Source organism: Hibiscus syriacus, unplaced genomic scaffold, assembly GCF_006381635.1.
Source record: "Hibiscus syriacus cultivar Baekdansim isolate YM2019G1 unplaced genomic scaffold, ASM638163v2 tig00111097_pilon, whole genome shotgun sequence".
NCBI lineage: Eukaryota > Viridiplantae > Streptophyta > Magnoliopsida > Malvales > Malvaceae > Hibiscus > Hibiscus syriacus.
This window is the reverse complement of record NW_024062982.1, coordinates 247871-267751: the sequence shown is the minus strand read 5'-3', so window position 1 is coordinate 267751 and position 19881 is coordinate 247871. Positions and strand designations below refer to the sequence as shown.

At 35.7% G+C, this 19881-nt stretch overlaps 2 protein-coding genes and 1 pseudogene across 2 annotated transcripts; all 3 read right to left on the bottom strand.

The window, feature by feature from the left end:
* Positions 1-814: 814 nt before the first annotated feature.
* Positions 815-13055, bottom strand: LOC120153020 (annotated as a pseudogene).
* Positions 13056-14316: 1261 nt separating this feature from the next.
* LOC120153001 (protein SCARECROW-like) lies at positions 14317-15795 on the bottom strand. Its single transcript, XM_039165041.1, has one exon. The coding sequence runs from the start codon at positions 15793-15795 to the stop codon at positions 14317-14319; it is 1479 nt and encodes a 492-aa protein (XP_039020972.1).
* Positions 15796-17848: 2053 nt separating this feature from the next.
* LOC120153021 (ABC transporter I family member 19-like) lies at positions 17849-19659 on the bottom strand. Its single transcript, XM_039165051.1, has 6 exons — positions 19463-19659; positions 19208-19368; positions 18902-18953; positions 18657-18793; positions 18394-18480; positions 17849-18049 (listed from the first exon to the last, which is right to left on the bottom strand). Exons 1-6 carry the CDS (start codon positions 19635-19637, stop codon positions 17960-17962), a joined length of 702 nt encoding a protein of 233 aa, XP_039020982.1. The 5' UTR covers positions 19638-19659; the 3' UTR covers positions 17849-17959.
* Positions 19660-19881: the final 222 nt, after the last annotated feature.

The window sequence follows — 19881 nt, the reverse complement described above, 5'->3', positions numbered from 1 at the left end:
TTGGAAATGCTACAAAAAAATTCCTTCATCGAAGCATTTCTTTTGTATTTTATATTTTCTTTATTTTTCCTATTTTCTAGGAGACAATACAGTCATGGAACAATGCAATGAAGATTGAAGAATGATGTGGATGAAATGAGATACACGATAAAGCAACAGTCAGTCCCTAAATTTGATAACTTCGTTTAACCAAACCTCTAAACTTGTTTTAAAATTTGACAACTTTTTTTTCAAATTAATCCTTATTTCATATTTTTAATTATACGATAGTTTGATGTCATTAAATGGACTAAAAATTTAAATCCGGGGACCAAATTAAAAGAGATGTCAATTCCAAATTTTATATAGACCAAAACAGATTAAGTTAAAAAAGATATTAAGTTCAGGAATTAAATATTGATTTATCCCAATGATTTGGTACTCTGGGAATATAGTTTTCTTACTTTAAGCCGGAAGCCAGCGTCCTAGAATTGATCCTCCCAAAATTTTTGTTTAATTAAAGTTAAAATTTTTATTATTTACATGTTATTCAAATTATTTATTCCAAGTATGAGCCAAACGACTCAATAGTAAGAAATTATTATTATTCCTTGAAATATAAATTCGAACACTAAAAATGCTAAGATGTGAATAATCAATGTCAAATGATTGATAGTTATCTTTGAAAAAAATACTACCTGTACTAAACATTAAATATGATTTTTGAAAAATTTGAAAGTATTAAAATGATTTAAAACTGATAGTTTAGATATTAAACATTCATCGATTATAAATATGCAAAACACATCACTCAAAAGTGAAAAAAAGGTCAAAGTGTAAAAATATTAAATATTTAAATACTGAGCGTGTTCTAAAATTTATGTTCCATAAATTACAATTTTCCTTCTCCCACAAAATCCCAAAAGAACATCTACATTGTACAGAATTACAAAAACCAAAAGAAAAAAGGATGAGCCCATCGGCAATCATAACAGCAAATGGTTGTTTAATCAATTAATGAAACGAAACCACGACCTATAACACACTAGCGAATAATATACTGTTGATACCTGGGCAGGGAAGGGGTAAGGGAGTGAAGTAACCGGCTCTTTCCTGCACACGACACAGCAAAGCATATATCATGCTGGTCAGAATATATGCATGTAAAAGCTATACGAACCGACTTCGTATTTTTGGCAGATGGATTTGCTGATCTGATTGGCAGCAGTATCCCCGTGTCGCTTCATTCATTCCGAATATGTTTGATCAAGGGTCCTATGAAACTTGCTTTGGGGAACTTATTAAAATGGAGCTTCAAGGGACTCGTCCCATACATCAGCACTTCCGTTTGAGGCATCTTCGACATCTTCTTCCATTGAAAGCCTGATATATTCCCTATGTGAAAACCGATCCCACTCTGTCAAAGTTGGATCCTCTCGTTCCTGCTCACACACACACACCCCAAAAAAGGTAGGGAAAAGCAGGTTATTGACATCACAGAGAACTAAACTATCATCGATTTAACGCTCAATATCTAACAGTGCAATCACTGACCTGCCGAATAAGGAACAGATCGCGAGTTTCTAATGCCATAAACTTATGAAGGTTAAAGAGGATGTTAAAAACATTTCCCGAAAGTTTGCTCCTTTCAAGTCCCATAATGTGATACAATCTTCTCTCTGCAAAATATCAGCAAGTTGAATCATCTTCACATGCAACAAGTAAAACGACATCATGGTTATTAGAAAGGAAGTAGCTTCAACCTCAGGTGCAATCATGTCAATTATTTGACATAATATGTCCTCAAAGGGCACAGGTTCTAGGGCCAAGCATTCCATTCGATGCAGCTGCTCCTCGTAGAAAAATTGCATTTCATTTGGAGTGAGCACACCATTTCCATCCAAATCTATGCACTTGAACCTATAAAGATAACTAGTCAGATAAGGAAAGCTAATCTAGCAGATCAGGGAAAAAGTCTTTGACGATACAAGGACAGGGGCGGAACTTCATGGGGCCAAGGGGGAGCCTTGGCCCACGCCAATTATTTTTTTAAGTATTAATTAATATTAAAAATATATATATTTTTTGAAAAATAAATAAAGAAAAATTTACCAGACCACCTCAATTAAAAATTGTATTTATGGAAAATAAAAAAATATTTTAATCCCCGCTATAATAAATTCCTAATTCTGCCCGTGTACAAGGCACAAAAGAACAGTCATATATATTGTTCCTGCAAACAAATGTTAATTTGATATGATGAACCACAGAATTTTGCAGGAGAACTGGAAAACATGAATTAAAACTCTCAGAATGTCAACCTAAGACTAGGACCGGATAAACAAGGAATGTTTTGGACTTGTAAATGCATAGACAACAAGAATTCAATTCACTTCAGATAAGCAACAAAATTCTGCAAGGCTTTTCTTGGTAGAGTGGAAAGAAAATTGGAAGGATTGAGAATTAAAGGGTTAGTAAAAGGGAAAGATTTTTTTTTGATAGAATTAGGAGGCCTCATTAAAAACCTACCTCTTAGAAGTCCTTTACCCTAAGGCAAGAACCAACTAGCGGAAGGAGGAAAAGAGTGCCTCAATATATTGATTTCAAACAAAGTACATAAGACTTAAAAACACTCCTGCCAGTCACATAAAATTTAAAACACGCCTATAAATCCTTACTGCTAAACACCCAAACCCACTGAAACAAAGATAACCATAACCCAATCCCCTCCTTTGCTAGATTATTAGCCTCGCAGTTACAACTCCTAGGAATCCACCTCACAATAATCTCATTCACAGAAACAATAGACACTATATCCTTAACAAAATTTGTAAGAAAAGTAGGAACTGTGGTTTGATCTTTCATCCAATCCACTGCTAACTTAACTATCACTTTCCACAATGAGCCTTCCCATTGATACCCAATCTGAAGAGAGAAAGATGTATGCCATTTTTGATAGCTTTCAACTCTACTAGAATGATACGAGAAGGACCAATATTTTCTGAAAAAGAAAGAAGCTTATTCCGATTCCAATCTCTCAGAATACCCCCAATTCTCAGCAATCATCCCAACACTACTAACAGCTCCATCCACATTCATCTTATAAAAATCAATTGGAGGAGGACTCCAACAGACCACAGGCCTATTCAAATCTTTGAATGCAGAAAAATTATCTGCCAATGAAGGATCACCAATTAAAGAATCCACCTGATTAGAGAGAGTAGGATACTTTGCTAAAAACCATTTCACTAATCTGAATCGAACAATGAAAAACAATGATAATCTATCCAGTTTTCCTCTTTCAAAGATAATTTCATTTCTAATCTTCCATAATGACCATAAGACTGCCCCTGGAATAAATTTCCACATAGCAGAATAGGGCCTCAAATCAGACCAAGAGCTGATAAGGGAGGGAGGATCAGCGGGTATAACTAACATAATACCCCAAAATCCTATAATTCTGTTCCACAATTCCCACGAAACCTGACAAGCAATAAAAAGATGCTGAACAGATTCTTCACATTGATGACAAAAAGGGCATAGAATATCATCCCCTATATGAAACCCCCTTTTCATCAATTCCACTCTCACCGCTACTTTTTTATGGGATACTTGCCAAAAGAATGCCTTGACTGTAGGAGGAACTAAACCCATCCACACACATTTGTTCCACATAAATGATTCCTTATTAGAAGAGGAAAAAGACCTCCTGCAAGCTTCTACTGAAAACATCCCCTCACCTACGCCATCTCATAGTAAACAATCCTCCATAGAATCAATTAATTTAATGTCCTTAAGTCTATCCAATAACTCTACCCACTAAACCACTTCTCAATCACAAAGATTCCTCCTCGTCTTAATATTCCACTCCCATCCATTCGAATCAAAACTTCCAAAAATCAGCAACGTTGCCCAATGATTTAAAGAAAGGGCAAAAATCCTAGGAAAAAGAACTTTCAAAGGAAATTCCCCTAACCAAGTATCATTCCAAAAGGAGATTGAATTTCCATTCCCTATTTGTAGCTTTGCGTCATCTTTGGTGAAGTTATTCACAATTCCTCTCCAAATCCAAGAGTCTTTTGAGAGAGGACCTTGGTAATATTCATGGAGTGACAACTAACATTGTGTTTGCTACATAAGAATCTCTTCCACATCGAATTTTTCTCATTTGCAAACTTCCAAACCCACTTTCCCAACAAAGCTCGATTAGTAAGTTTCAAATCAACAACTCCCAAACCTTCACCACTCATCGGTTTGCAAATCTTATTCCAACTAACCCAATGCATTTTCTTCTTCTCATTCCCTCCACCCCATAAAAAAACTGTCATCAAAGAATTTAACTTCTGACAAATGATAGATGGCATCTTGAACATAGATAGATAGAAGACCGATAAGGATGACAATACTGACTTGATAAGCACCAATCTACCAACCATTGACAAAGAGGAAGCTTTCCACCCTGCCAATTTCTTATTGAAGTTCTCGATGACCGGCTCCCACAATTTCTCGCAATTCCTTTTTGCCCCTAACGGAAGGCCTAAATAGACCGACAGAAAGGATCCAATAGAACAACCAATTGCCGAAGCCCAATCTCCCAGGATGTCATCCTCCACATTAATACCATAAAGTTTACTTTTAGCTAAATTAAGATGAAGCCCCGTCATTAAGCTAAAAATCCTCAAAACTCTTCTAACATTTTTAATCTGGGTAATGGAAGCTTGACAAAAAAAGTCATGCAAACTGTAGATGCGACAAAGTAAAATTGTTTTGAATCCTTCCAAAAGAAAACCCTTGAAATAGGCCAGATTCCACAACTTTTGTTAACATCATATGAAGTAATTCACCAACCACATTAAACAGAAGAGGAGAAATACTACAGCCTTGTCTCAGGCCTTTAGCAATAGGAAACTCTTCTGTAGGTGACCCGTTCACTAAAACCGAAATTGAAGCAGTGGAAATACACTGTGAAATCCATGAACACCATCTGTCACTGAAGCCCATATCTTTCATTAGCCTTAAAAGAATCTGCCAGTCCACAGTATCATATGCTCTACTGAAATCCACTTTAAAAACAACCCTTTTAAACCCTTGTTTCCTCCAAAAGTCGATTCCTTCATTAGCTAAACATGCACAATCCAACAATTGCCTCCCCGGAATAAAAGCAAAATGAGTGGGGCTTACAATATCATTAACACAGGATATAAGTCTCTTTGAAAGAACTTTTGAGAGAATTTTATATAAGCTGCCCACAAGACTAATAGGTTTATAGTCCTCAATACTCACTAGATTACCTTTCTTTGGAATCAAGGTAATAAATGCATGATTTACCCCATGAACCCACTTTTTCCCTTTATAGAAATCTGAGAAAAACTCCATGATCTGCTCCTTCAAATTATTCGAATATTTCTTATAAAACCCCATGGTAAAACCATTCGGACCAGGAGCTTTTGTACTTTCAGAGGTTGAAATTGCTTGCCAAACTTCTTGCTCATGAAACTCTTCTTCAAGATAATCCCTTTGAGCTACTGTCAATTGCTTAAAATCAAAATTAAATCCGTCAACTTCCAAAGTTGTTCTCGCATTATAGGCAGTCTTGAAGAAATTGAACACACATGCTTTAATCTGTTCTGGATCCTTAATAACCCCACCTTCTGATTTCAATGAATGAATCGTATTTAATTTGTTCCTCTTCATAGCACTCAGGTGAAAAAACCTTGTATTTCTATCACCATCTCTAATCCATATATTTCTGGACTTCTGAAACCAAATACTCTCTTCGATTCTCAGCAGCCTCCATAACTCCTTTTTAAAATCAATCAACTGATCCCACTCGCCTGAAGACAAATTACCAGCTTGTGACTTTCTGTCAAAATCATTGATTTTGAATTCCAGCTGCGAAATGGAATCTGCCAGCCCTCTGTGACTGCTTCCAGACCAGTTCTTGATTTTATTTTTAGCAGCCTGTAGAATCTTGAAAATTCCACCTTTATTCTTCTTCTTATTCTCTACTGCCATTGATTCTTTAACCAACTCATCAAAACCTTGTTCTTCCAAAAGAAAATTAAAGAACCTAAAAGGTTTAGGTTCCCAATTGATAGAAACATCCTCCAACAAGACCGAATTATGGTCTGAAATTGATTTCGATAAAAGACATTGTGCAACATTAGGAAAACTGTTAAGAAATCTGGCACAAATTAGAAACCAGTCTAATCTAACCCATGTTGAAGTTTCTCTATTGCTACACCAAGTGAAAGTTCCTCCTGACATAGGCAAATCAATAAGGTTAGCTTGTTGCAAAAATGATCTAAGTATATCGATGGCATGCTAATTTTGTGATTTCCCTTGCTTTTCTTCCGGATCAAGATACGCATTGAAATCTCCCCCAATACGTACTGGTATATTCAAAGAAATTACATAATTCAACAACTCCCCATAAAACTCTTCCTTTTCAATTTCAATTGGAGGCCTATAAACATTTATAAATGCAAACTCCATTTGTCCATTCATAAATTTCCCCACTAAAGCCAGAAACTTGCTGTGAACATGCTGACCTGTGATTTGAACCACACTTTAATTCCACATACTAATCAACCCCCTGATGATCCTTGTGTTGGGGACACCAACGCTCCCTTTAGCAAATTACCCCCTATCCTCCTTGTAATCGACACATGGCATTGTTCCAGCTTAGATTCTTGAATGAAGAAAAACTGGTTTTATCTTCTTTACTTGCCTTGCGATTGCTACAGACTTCTCACCTCTCCCTAGACCCCTTATGTTCCATGAAAGAATACTTAATTTATGCATAAATAATAATCACCCCCAAACACCAAAAGACAAATCCTGCAAACAGCATATACTATACACCAATTAACCTTCCCTTACAACCTCTGAACCTTTCTCCAGACTTAAATTTTTTTCAATAAAAGCCTCTTTCCCTTCCTTGAACGAAATACCTAACATTTGACAAACTTCCCATGTAGCCATTGCTTCCTCCAACAACTTCAAAAAAAGGAATGAAGAAGCAATATTAATATTTACCAAGTCCAAGGCTTCAGTGATTAAAACTCTTTTCTTCCTTCGATGATCTTTTGCAGTCCCTGAAGTAGTAAAAGAAGTTGTCTCTGAAAATTTACTGCTAATTAGGGGAACCATAGAAGTACACTGAAAATTGACAGGACAAATATTATCCTTAGTCTGTTCACATCCACTAATTTTTGAAGGATGTTGCAGACTATTTCTAAGTTCAGTAATATTTTGTTTATGCTCCAAAATACCATCTGAACCAGTATTATCTTCTTCAGTACCCGAACACAACCAGATTCTTCTATCTCTTGTCCTTCTATACACTCTAGCAAATCGTGCTCTTCCCCTCCTTCCATCAGGTGCACTTCTTATTGACATACTTGAAGAAACAGGATATCCCAGATTCCACTGCTTAGACCTTCCCACATTAACTTCACTGTTTTCCTCCTGTATCAATTTTCCTTCTGCTTGATTACCGAAAACATTACCCTCAGCTTCCTGTACTCCCTCATTTTTCTCCTCTATTCTGTAGCATCTTTCATCTTCATTTGATTCCAAAAGAGACTGAACCTTGGATTGATTTTCTAGCCCGTCCCATTTAAATCTCACAACAGGCCCAGCAGGAATTATTTTTGTAACTGGGAAAAATGACTCCCAGTTAGAATCAGAAAGATGAAAAACTATTTTTTTCTTTGTATTGGTGTGCTTGGTAGGAAGCACGGAAAATTGAAAGAAAATATAATTTCCTTTCCATTCACAGTTTGGTAGAGCTGAAAATGAAAAGAAAATAAAGTTTTGAAAAATACATATTTTGAATCAACTCACATCCCTCCTTTTCTTTCCCCCCACTTTTCTTTGCCCCCACTTTTCTTTCCTACCAAGCAACTCAAAATATTTTTTCTTTCCACTTTTCTACTCCATCCTTCCATTTTTCTATCCAACCAAGAGAAGTCTAAAACTCTGTAATGTAATTTATTTGGGAAATGTGAGACGTAAAAACACTATAAAGATACCAATATTCAAGACTAGGGTCGGATGACTTGTCCTCCTCTGAAAGCATGAAGTAAACAAATTCTTCATAACCCATCTTCCCTTCTACCTCACTTGTAAACTTCCGAGGAGCCTGAGATGGAATTCATGCATTTACGGTTACAGCCAAAGCAACATCATATTCATATATAGGAAAAGTTTTATTGTACTTGAGAATAGAGTCTAATTGATTAAGAAATTTAATAAGATAATTGAGAATCAGGGTCAACCAACCTGTGAAAAAATCCTATCAACAATCCTATAGGTAAGGGCATGATTGCCATATCTGATGAGGTTTTCCCTGTCGATGAAGAAATCATGGTCTGTGTCCAACTCCCAGAACTTACAGTATATAACATAAAAGTGTTCATAGGAGAAGTACCTAAAAGAAGAAGAAAAAAAGAGGTATAATTTACAGCATTAGTAATTAACATGAAAACAATTTGATAAACACAGCTCTTCACGATGTTCAATTGTTAACAGACCATTCAAGAGAGTAAGGAGAAATAATTTCCTTGCTTTTACCATCCAACTAAAAACAGTAGACAGATATTGTAGTCTCGGTTTTACATAATTACTCTTTGGTGTGCAAGGATTTGTATGTTGCTGTGCTTTAAATAAAATAAAGCACATATACTGTAAAGAAGTTCCCCAGATACCAACCTAAGGACTTTGTTAATGTCCTCTTCCTCGTCTGCATGTTCCATGGCAGAAATCATTTCTCCACTTTTGAGCTCCCTGAGGGTAAGACAACCATTTCCCGATCTATTCATGGTATAAAAGATTCTGTATATGACAGTTTCAGCTGAAACATTAACAAAGAAAATGATATTGTCCAGTATCAGTTGTGCGGAATTGAATGTCCAATCATTGGTGAAACAAAAATAAAACATAAATGAATGAAATGGTCCTCGGTACCCTTCAAATGTTAGACCAAAACCAACTCTTCTAGAGGCATTTTTCAGCTTGACAATACAGAGAGAATGATCCCCTCCTCAACCCCTTTTCTCCCTTAATTTCAAATTATGTGGTAACAATCCTGAAGCAAATATGTTGTCTCAAGAATCAAGCAAACGATTCCCATCTTTAGAACCCTTCATTTACTAGCCCTTAATTACACAATTATCGTACAAAAACTGCATAGAATCTCTCGGTTATTATTCTTTATGTGTTCTTCATTAATTACTCAACATAATGGATTATTGCGTTCGATAAATTGAGAGTTTTATGAACTTTCACCAACTAAATATCTCATAAAATAACTTCTCTATATTTAATTTTATTCATGAGGTTGAAGAATCAATTTTTGATGAGACTTCCACAGGAAATTATAAAATTGGCATGTACAAATTCAGCTTTCCAAGTCGGGATTGCTGTTGTAAAAAAACCATGTTTATAAGTGCTTGTCAACCCACTAGGGTAGGGCTTAGGATTGACTTCAATTATATTATTTCAGTTTGAGTTATTCACAAAACCCATTGACCAGGGTTTTAAAAAACGGTCCGCGACCGCGATTTCAGCTGCGATATAGCGGTTTCGCCGCCGTCCGAGTTACCTGCGACGGCCGCAATCACGGTAAATCCGAAATAACCGAAAACGCGACCGCGATTTGAAATCCTGCCATTGACATAAAAACCTGCCAGAGTTCAATCATAATTTATTCTCTCTTTTTTTATATATAAAAAAGGTAAGATGGATCGAGGAGACAATAAGAACATTATACTTATGCCGTATACTATGCAGACAACACCTTGATAAATTATGCCTATGATGTTCTCCCGTCAACATCACCACCCTTGAGATTGAATCAATCAATGGGACTGCATTCATATTTTCTAGTAGATTACATGTTCAAATACTAATCTGGCTTTGCACAGATAATTTCAAAAAAGAAAAGACATGGAAAAAGGAGATAAATCCACAACTTGATAGACATTATTAAAATAACTCACAATTAAGAAAATGCATACCGTATCTATCTTGAAATTCAGGTGTGTTTTGCAAAAATTTTAATCCTGGATGGGTTGCCAAAAGCTCTCGAACAACATGTTTGAAGTCAACCTGCATCCCAAATCCAAAATGATCTTATGAAGAAAATATACATGAAACTTTAGGCCTTTGAGAGGATAATTTTAACAGAGAAACAAGTGTTAATCAAAACAATTTTTTCAAAGCGAAAACAAAAGGAAAACTTAAGAGAGATGGAGGGCAAATTAAACCTGGGTGAGGTGACTGCAGCCTGGCCGCTTAAGAATTTCAAATACTTGAGTTGCTATATCCATTGTCAGCATATTACCATCCATCCAATACTTAATGAAAGCATCTCTGAAACAAAGTGTTAAACTTAATAATGTATGATAGAAGAACTATCAAATAATGCAGTCAACACCATCTTTCACCAGACTGTACTTAAGCAGTCAGGGTTATTCACATAAAACAACTATTTATCTATAAAATGAATAGAGCGCATACCTGGTCACGAATCCCACACAGTCTACATCTATCTTTCTAAAAAGCGCGGAAGAGAGGAAAGATGGTAGCTTGCAAACTTCCTTTGTCACTGTTTTAAACTCTGCATAGCCAGAGTAAAACATTATTTTGTTCAGTTTTCAAGGGATTTTTTAAACATTAAGGACTGGAAGATAATGTGTCGCGCGGGGGGTTGGAGGGGAGGGGGGCGCAACTTAAAATATAAATGAACATATAAAGATCAATTATATATCTCACCATCAATTTTCAATCCATTTAGAGGATTATCGAAAAGGTGGTTAATTTTAGAAAGTTGTTGTTCTTTCAATTCCTTTGTAGGAGGACGACCATTTTGGAAATAAAACTGCAAGCAATTATCAGACAAACTTTATAATTACATTAGCAATTTTAGGTGGTAAAGCCCAAAACCAAAAATCTAAGAAAGCTATCAATAAAACAATATCCGGAAGAGGACTTCCAATATCAGACCAACCTGTGGAATAACTTCTTGCATTGGTTCACTAACTAATTTCAATGGAGAGCCAAGAGCTGAAGAGCTGGATTTCTGCTTGGATGAGCGAGGAGAACCAGATGAGCTTCTTGGGGAGAGTGGAGGTGCACTGGCACTGGAAAACATGGAAGGCAAAGAATTGCTCCCAACAGCATTTGCATTAGAAAAATTCGCACAGGCATTTACTGCAATCCCTGCCTTCGTATCATCAATAAAGATTTCACCTGTGCTCAAGAAATGAAAGTTTGTTGCATGAAAAAAAAACATTCATTGATTGATAGAGACAAATTGCTAGCAAAGGAAAATCTAGCAAACAGAAAAGAAAATGACCTAACTGCATGAAAGATTCTAACTTGCAATGGTTCCCTACTGTATCAAATTCAGTCATCAGGGAAAGCAAAATTATCCTATCATAGGCATTTAAAAAGTAATAATGGAAAAAAATCTAAAAATCTACAAAATTCTACCATAAATTCATAGGTAACACATGCAGTATTACAATTCCCCCTCCCCCCCCCAAAAAAAAAACACTTTTTCCTCAAAAATAAAGGGAGGATTGAAGAAGTACAAGTTAAATTCACACATCAAACTCTAAACATAACTTACATTGAATATAAGGATAGAATCACGTAACACATCCAACTTATGCAAATAATGCAGACATACTTGTGTCTGTAGAATACCATGTTAATAGAAATGAAATTCATAGTCTATTAACATGAACTAATGGCATTAACATGACTCAAATCGAGTATTTTCACATACTACCATAAAAGCTTCAAAATAAGTTACTATGACTATGAGTCAAAATGTCAGAGTGTTCTAGGCTGCAATAAATATAAGGTAGTACCCATATACACACTGTTATTTCCCACTTTCGAAATACCAAAGTGACATTATTAACAATGATAACTCATGATCCATCACACAGAATGCTGAAATATCAACAACATTCAACTCCTTTTCTTTTTTACAATATTGAGGCGATGTCTGTGATTATGTCCTTGACTCCCTCCCTTGAAATAACTAGTTTTTATACTTCTATCTAATCCTCATAACTTTTCTTCCTATGGGTTTTATTTGGAACTGGTGGCAATGACCATCCATTCATGGAAAGTTACATCGGTCATTACTCTTGAGGTTCACCAGTCAGATTCAAAGACATCAACATATAACTAATTCTTGCTTTAATTAAAATAATTTGACTTTCAAATTACAACAGTTAACAATATTAGACATTATATTCAACACTAGGAAGCCAACTAAAGTTGAAAACAAAATCTACTATCTATACATTAATGAAAAAAAACATGTATACAGACAAATCAATAGTAACAATACTTTTAGTTTTTCAAAACAACGAAGTACCAGATGGCCGGTCTCTGGAAGCGAAAGCCATTGAGCGAACAAGTCCTCGACAAGTTGAGGACTGGTTTTTAGTGCAAATGGAGACACTTCAGGAAGCTGCAAAAGCTCGGGGTCCAAACAAATAACGTCTTCCATTGTATCAATCTCCATTTTTAAAGATAACGTCATCTCGTCTACCTTATCAACCACTCTAAAACCCTAACTCTTTTAATTCTTCAAACGCAACAGTCAAAAGAAACCAACGCCACTTCGCCTTTCAATAAATTTCTAGCTAAAAAAAGCGCTTCCAAAATCTAGGTGACTTGACGGTAAAATAGAAATAAATAATTACAAAACGTCACTCCGATTGTTAGGAAAAAGACTACACGATCTTTTATTTCTCACCGGAAGAGGAAATTCACCGCTTAAATCACGCCGTTCACCGGAATCCTAAATCATCAAGCTATGAATAAAGTGAAACATCAAATTCTTCGAAATCCAACCCGTTCTGCCTCGAAAACAAAACTTAGAAATCACTTTCCTCGAACAGTTTCTGTTCTATAAGAAATGATAATACTTAATAATAACGAATGAAGAGAAAAAAGGATTATCACTATCGGAGTTCTCTTATAGAGAGGAAACCGCTGGGTGCGGAGGAGAAGGAAGAGGAAATATAGAAAACAGCGAAGCGCATGGAGCGTTTCAGTGTTTTTGAAGGTGAAAATTATAAAATCTGTAAAGGAAAATAAGATACTTATTTATACGGTCTACTTGCGTTGACCCAATGGTCATCTCATCCGTAATCCTTATCCGTTTTCCCATTGGAAATTATTTGATAGTAATAGTATTAATTTTGAATGACGCTTCACCGTTGGATTTACTTCTCTATCCATCTACACCGTTCGTGCATTGGGCCTCTAGTGTTTGTCCATTTTTATAACGTGAAAAAAATCTGAGTAATTACAAGTTGGGTAAAGTACACGAATGGACCCCAACTATAGAGTATTACTTAATTAAGTCCATCAACTATTAAAAGTTATAAAATAATCATTGACTATAGAGTTATTTTGTTGAATCCCTCGACTATTAAAAGTTATAAAATATTCACCGACTATTCATTATGTTCTAAACTTGTCATTTTCCGTTAAAAAATTGATCGTTGTCTAAGTTGGACGTTAACATGATAACTGAGATATGATAGTCGTTTAAGATTATGGGATCGGTTTTATCATATCATAGTTTTTGTAGGTTAACGTTCAGATCAAAATATGATCATTTTTAATAGAAAAGGACAAGTTTGAAGCATAATGAATAGTTGGGTACCATTTTATAACTTTTAATAGTCGAGGGACTCCACAAATCAACACTCTATAGTTGGAGGATCATTTTGTATCTTTCAATAGTTGATGGACTTAATAAAGTAATACACTATAGTTGAGGGACCATTTGTTACTTTACCCTTAAAATTTTAGGTTTATGAGAGGGACCTCATTGGCAAGTTTGAAGTTTATGAGGGATATTTCATGTATTTACGAGGAATTTAAATATTTAAACCCCAAATTTGTAAAAAACAACAAATTAAATTTAATGTAAATTATGTAGTTAGTTACTCAATTAGTAATATATTTTTATTTTGTCATATAACTATAAAAAAATCAATTCATCACAAGAGATGAAATTAGAATTGAACATTCGGAGGGTCTATTTTATATCTCCAAAATGATTCGGTTGAATATTTATACCTCAAATTTGAAAACAATATTTAATTTAAATTCATCGACAAATTATTAAAATATTATTATTCAAATGTAAATTCGAATTAAATATTATTATTTACCAAGTATTTCTTGGTTTTATGTGACAAAAATAGTAAGCTATGAGAAGGATCTGCATTGCTGAGATTGAATATATATGTAATACAAAGGGCGAAGATAATTAAGAATCACTGCAAAAGAAGGCTACCGAGAGGAATGGGATGTCCAAGCCGAAGCAGTAAACAAGCTAGTATCTTTCCAGCCGAGCCTAAGGGTGCCATCTCCTTGTACCAACCTATAGCCATGAGCCGGAGGGAACATGTTCAGTATCAGCTGTGCCTGCGCCATCGAGTTGCCGCTCATCGGCACTTGCACTAAGAAATTCCTTGCTTCGAGCTCAGTTCTCCATTGCTTGAACTTCTCTTCCCCGCTTCTCGCTGGCCCCCCGATTGCCAATATGTTGTTGATTTCCCTATAAAAAAGGCAATGCTCGATGTGATGCCGGTTGGGGTCATCAGCTGGTAAGTACTCCCCGAGTGAATCGAATATGGTGGAATAATAATGCAGGGATCCGACAAACCGGTCTAGAAATGATCCACCATGGGACAGGTCCTGCTCGACCAATGTGACAACTGTAGGAGCCATTTGCTCGATTAGTCTCATTGTCTTCCAATCCGGTCCCGTGGCGTCATACAATGAATGTTGTAGCCAGTGAACCGCTAGCGTCTCCCCTCTTCGGAGTTGTACAGTAGTGACGTCGATTTCCCCGAATTTCTTCGCGACTGGGTGGAATTCGAATGACATCCCGAGTCGTTTAGCGAAATTTGAGAGCTGTTTACCGGTCTCCACTAGAAGCTTCATCGAAGTACCAAAGCCGGTCATGGTGACATGTGGATGGCCTTCCATACGTGTCGCGAGAATATGAAACAAGGCCGGCCACTGCAACCCCTGCATTATATCGAGGTCGATAACATGAACCCGATCGCGCCGATGAAACGCTTCGAGGATGGCTTGGTTGGAGGTGAAGTGAGCGAACTTGATGAAGGGGGAGACATTGTTGAACCCTTGGAAAGCACAATGAACGCTTTTGAAGTTAATCAAGGGAGAACAAATCCCCAACCACGAATTAATAACCCTACTAGACATGGCGTTAGCGAAATACGCGACAACCCTTTCGGCACAAGAAAGAGCATAGGGAGAAGCCATTTGGGTCAGTTCAAGCAACATTCTACGAGCTTCACCGAGGTTGTCAATGGAGATGGCAACCGCACACTCTAGAAGAAGCGTTATCAAGCTTAAACATCGCTCATCGAACCGAACCTCTTCGTCGCAACCTCTGACACTTTTCATCATCCTAAAATCACCGAGAACCGATGATGTATCAGCCGCCTGCAAGGCGGCACGGTGATCATCCGTTTCGGTATTCTCGGCCGGCAAGTCATCAATGAGTTGCTTGGTGACTTGTTCGACCCACTCGGAGAGTTCGTTTCTCTCCGAGTGTGCGCAGCGAGTCTCGAGTGCTTGCTGCCTCGGGACAGCGGTGGTAGTGAAATCCCATATAGGTTCACGATGAGGCTGGATCATATCTAGAGTACTCGCATGAACCACTTGGAACCCTCCTTTCATCATTTCAAAGGTGAAGCAGAAAAATGGTGGAGGGGATAAAGGAAAGGTGGAGACCATTTTTAAAGGGGAGGATGACCGGAGACTTGAATATTTCATGGGATTTGTTTAATGAAACAGCGCGGCCGGCATAGCTGGGACACGGAGATGAAGCTAAGAAGCTAAAAGACAAGCACACGTCATTTTGGTAGTTATTTTTTCATGATAAGAAGAAAATTATGCAAACATAAATATAAAGGAGATGTCTAAATTATGATTTCTTCTTAAATTAGTTTCTAAATTTTATATCAGTCTTTACATTATGATTTATTTTAAATTAGTCTTTGATCGTTAAAATATCTTCTTTAAGTTATGATCTATATTCTAAATTAGATCCTAAACTTTAAAATATTTTCTATCATTTACTATTAATATCATTATATTTTGATCATTTGTTAACATGTTATTAACTCTACTAATTAAAAGAATTAATATATTTTTAAAGGTCGTGAAATGAAAGGTGTAACCTAATGTTTTTTAGAATCTTCAAAACATATTAGTTTTTTATTAACCAAAATGATCGAAATAAAACAATAATAAGTTTGAGGATTAAGATGTAATGTTTTAAAATTTAAAGACTAATTTAGAATAAAATCATAGCCTAAGGACCAATTTAAAATCAAACCAATTCTTTTAACCCTTAACGTATTCTCATTATTAGTTTGATCACATATAAAATTAAGTCATTATAATATTAGCAAATAAGCCTATGTCATGAAAATACTATAATCAAGATCTCAACTCATACTGTTCTTGGTCAAGGCTGCTTTATTAAGCCCATATAGTATTATAATTTATTTGTTCTATAATTAGTAATATTTGGTTTATAAATCAATTAAAAAATCTTTTTAATATATTTATATATGTAATCCACAAGTTTGATTTTTTAAAATGACATCTCAATAAATTTAGATTTCTAATACAATAAATGAGGGTGGACTTCTTATGGAACTGATTTTATCGATTTAGTTTAATTTATTTATAATATTAAATTTTAAACTTTAATTTTTTTCAAAAGATTGAAATCTCAAACTCGTTAAATTATTATTTTTTTGAAAATTCAAACTCGTTAAATTAATTTGTCAAAATATTTGACAGTTTAAAAGGTACAATTATTTTTTGGGTCTACACAGATAATTAATTAGTTTGAGAAGTAATAATAATGCATGGTTTGGTTAATGATAATGACACATTTATGCCGACGGGTGAAAGCAACATCAATAATGACACATCAAAACTCAAGTTGTAGAATAATTATAGAGCCCCATAACATATTTAGAATCGTATTTAATATTAATATAATATATATGTTCCATAGAAAAGGGTGAAGATACTTTCTTTTTTTTAAAACAAAACTAAGTTTAAATTATCAAAACATAACTCCATCACTTTTAGTTTAAATTACATATTTCTTTTATTAGGATTAAACTAAAACTTATCATTATGAGGGTCAAAAGAGCATTTCACAAATTTTTAATTTTAAAACATAAAATTCTAAAGGGACTAAAAATGAAATTATACCATTTAGGGCTTGCACCCAGAAAAACAAACAACATTGCCTCCGTTAATATACAAAGTAAAACATAGAAGATATATGTAAATCGAACTCAAAGCATTTGCATTAATTAAATGAGATTACAACATTATTGGCCGAAGGCATATTGTTGGATCAGAGCTTCTAACCAACAAGATCCAGAAGCACCTATTCAGCATTGACTTCTTTCAACAAATATCATATAGATATTTCACTACCAAAGTAGATTACAAATTACAATACTATTTGCCAAATGAAGACCATCAGTTTCACCCTTTACGCTTTTAAACAGAGCTGCCGAAAGGAGAGAAACATATATATAGTTTACCAATGGAGTAACCATGAGCTGAAGAAGCATATAAAGCAATTGCGGCCGACTATATGTCAGTAGACGACTATGAAAGAACTCTGCTAATCATATAAAAACTATTGAAAAGTAACCGGATTTAGGGAGATCAGCGGTAGTATGCCATGTGCCTCGACGACATGAAAGGAGAAGTACAGTAAGGTGAGGACTTCTGGACTTGGGAAGGGGTGTTGGACGGTTTCTTTTTCTCAGACTTGGTTTCGGAGCGAAGCCAGGCTTCAACAACTGAGAGCAAATTTTCTGAGCTTTTCAACTCTTTTGTTTCGGTTAACTTCTCAGATCTCTCAATTGACCATCTTGGATGTAAGCCAGATGTGTTGCCCATGTCTCCAGCCCATCAAAAATGTGGGTAGCATATACGATTGTGGCTCTCTCTAATACAATAGTAAATATTAGCTAGAGAATGAACATGAGATTGATCGTAGAATAAAGCAATCAAACAATGGGAGTGACTGAACAGTAACAAGAACATTTATGCTATGGCCCATGTAAAAATGAAGAAATAGTCTATAATCAAAATGAAACTCTCAGTTTTACTGATTGTTGCAGAAAGAATATACCAGATGATGAAAAGCTATAACAGTTACATGCTTTTCCTATGAATTATTCAACACAGCAACGTTCCAGCACCCTATTCATATGCAATCTCTCATTTTATAACTCTCCAATATCAGTCCACGCAGCATTTAAATGTAAGACAAAGAACTGAAGTAAGTACCTGTTGACATTCTTCCTTAAAGAAATCAAGTAAATCCATCCTTGCAACAACGTCGAGGTCCACCGTAACCTCATCTAGCAAAAGAACCTGAAAAATGAAGTTTGCAGCAAACAAAGTTAGAAAAACTAGTAATCATGCAAAATAGCAAAGTCACAAAATTACCAAGAACGAGTAATCAGTCCTAGATTATAGCAATAGGAGATTCCTAAAGCTTTACTGTTATTGATCACACAAAAATAGCACATTCATAACTTCAAATATACCTGAAAAGGATGAAGAAGACCCATACAAATTTGGACTCGACGACGTTGCCCATCAGATACCTTATGCATTCGCCATTGCAAATCAATATCAAGTAACTCAATCAAATGATCTCTCCTCACTGGATCAATCCCTTCAACTGCCAACAATAAAATTGGATCCAAAAAGAAACTTGTTTACTTTCAAAAGTGAACCAAGGAGCAAATAAGGAAAGCAGAAATCAAACAAGAGGCTAATTTGCACTCACCTCCGAATATCATGTGTTCCGCTGAGAAATCCCCCTGCAATGGAACCTCCCCCTGCATAGGTTGGTCCCAGTAAAATTACAGTTAAAAAATGGTGGATATTGATCACTAGGCCTAATTACAAAATTCATCCTCTACTTTAAGAAACCTGAAAAGTTAATTTGTCAAAGTTTATCCTCATCTTTCACCGAAACAGAGAAGTCAGTCTATAGTATCAGTTAACATATCAAATTTCTGAATGGAAAGACTAGTTTCTCAAATTTCATAATTAAACCTAATCTAAAAAAAAGTTAGGAAAATTTACTGACAGCGGAGCCAATAGTTTTACTCCAAGATCCTCCCAAATAAGCTAAGTCACCGTTACAAACAAGTTCAGTGTCGTGAAAAGCCGAACGGTTAAGTACTCTCACAACATCTCTTCCACCAACCATATGCTTTCCTGCTAAAATTTTCAACAATGTCGTCTTCCCTGCTCGCGAATGAAAAAAAAAACAGAATCAACTATATTTTTCAAGAAATCATCGCTGTTCGAAAAAAATGAAATCGAAAGTGATTGAAATTACCAGATCCGTTGGCACCGACGAGAAGGCAACGAGATCCACGAGCGATATCGAGATTGAAATCGAAGAAGAGCGGACGCTGCAATTCGTATGCGAATTGCATGCCGCTTACGGCGATGCCTTTCGATTCTCCATTTTCTTTCTCTTTTCCTGATCTGCAACAAGCTTGCTCCTCCATTTTTGGTAGATATTCGCGGTTCTTTACTTCTTTTCGCGGCCATTTTAATACGCTCGTTGAGAGATTTAGCCGGTGGAAAATGAACGCGTAGACGGTTGGTGGAAACAAAAATTCCAAGCACAGAATTTCTACACGTGGATGTTATTTGTTGTGACAAGTTGTTCGATTAGTTCGGTTCGGTTTTCTAAATGGGGAAGAAACGGAGGTGTGCGGCTGCTTTTTGATGTGAACTGTGATAGCTAAA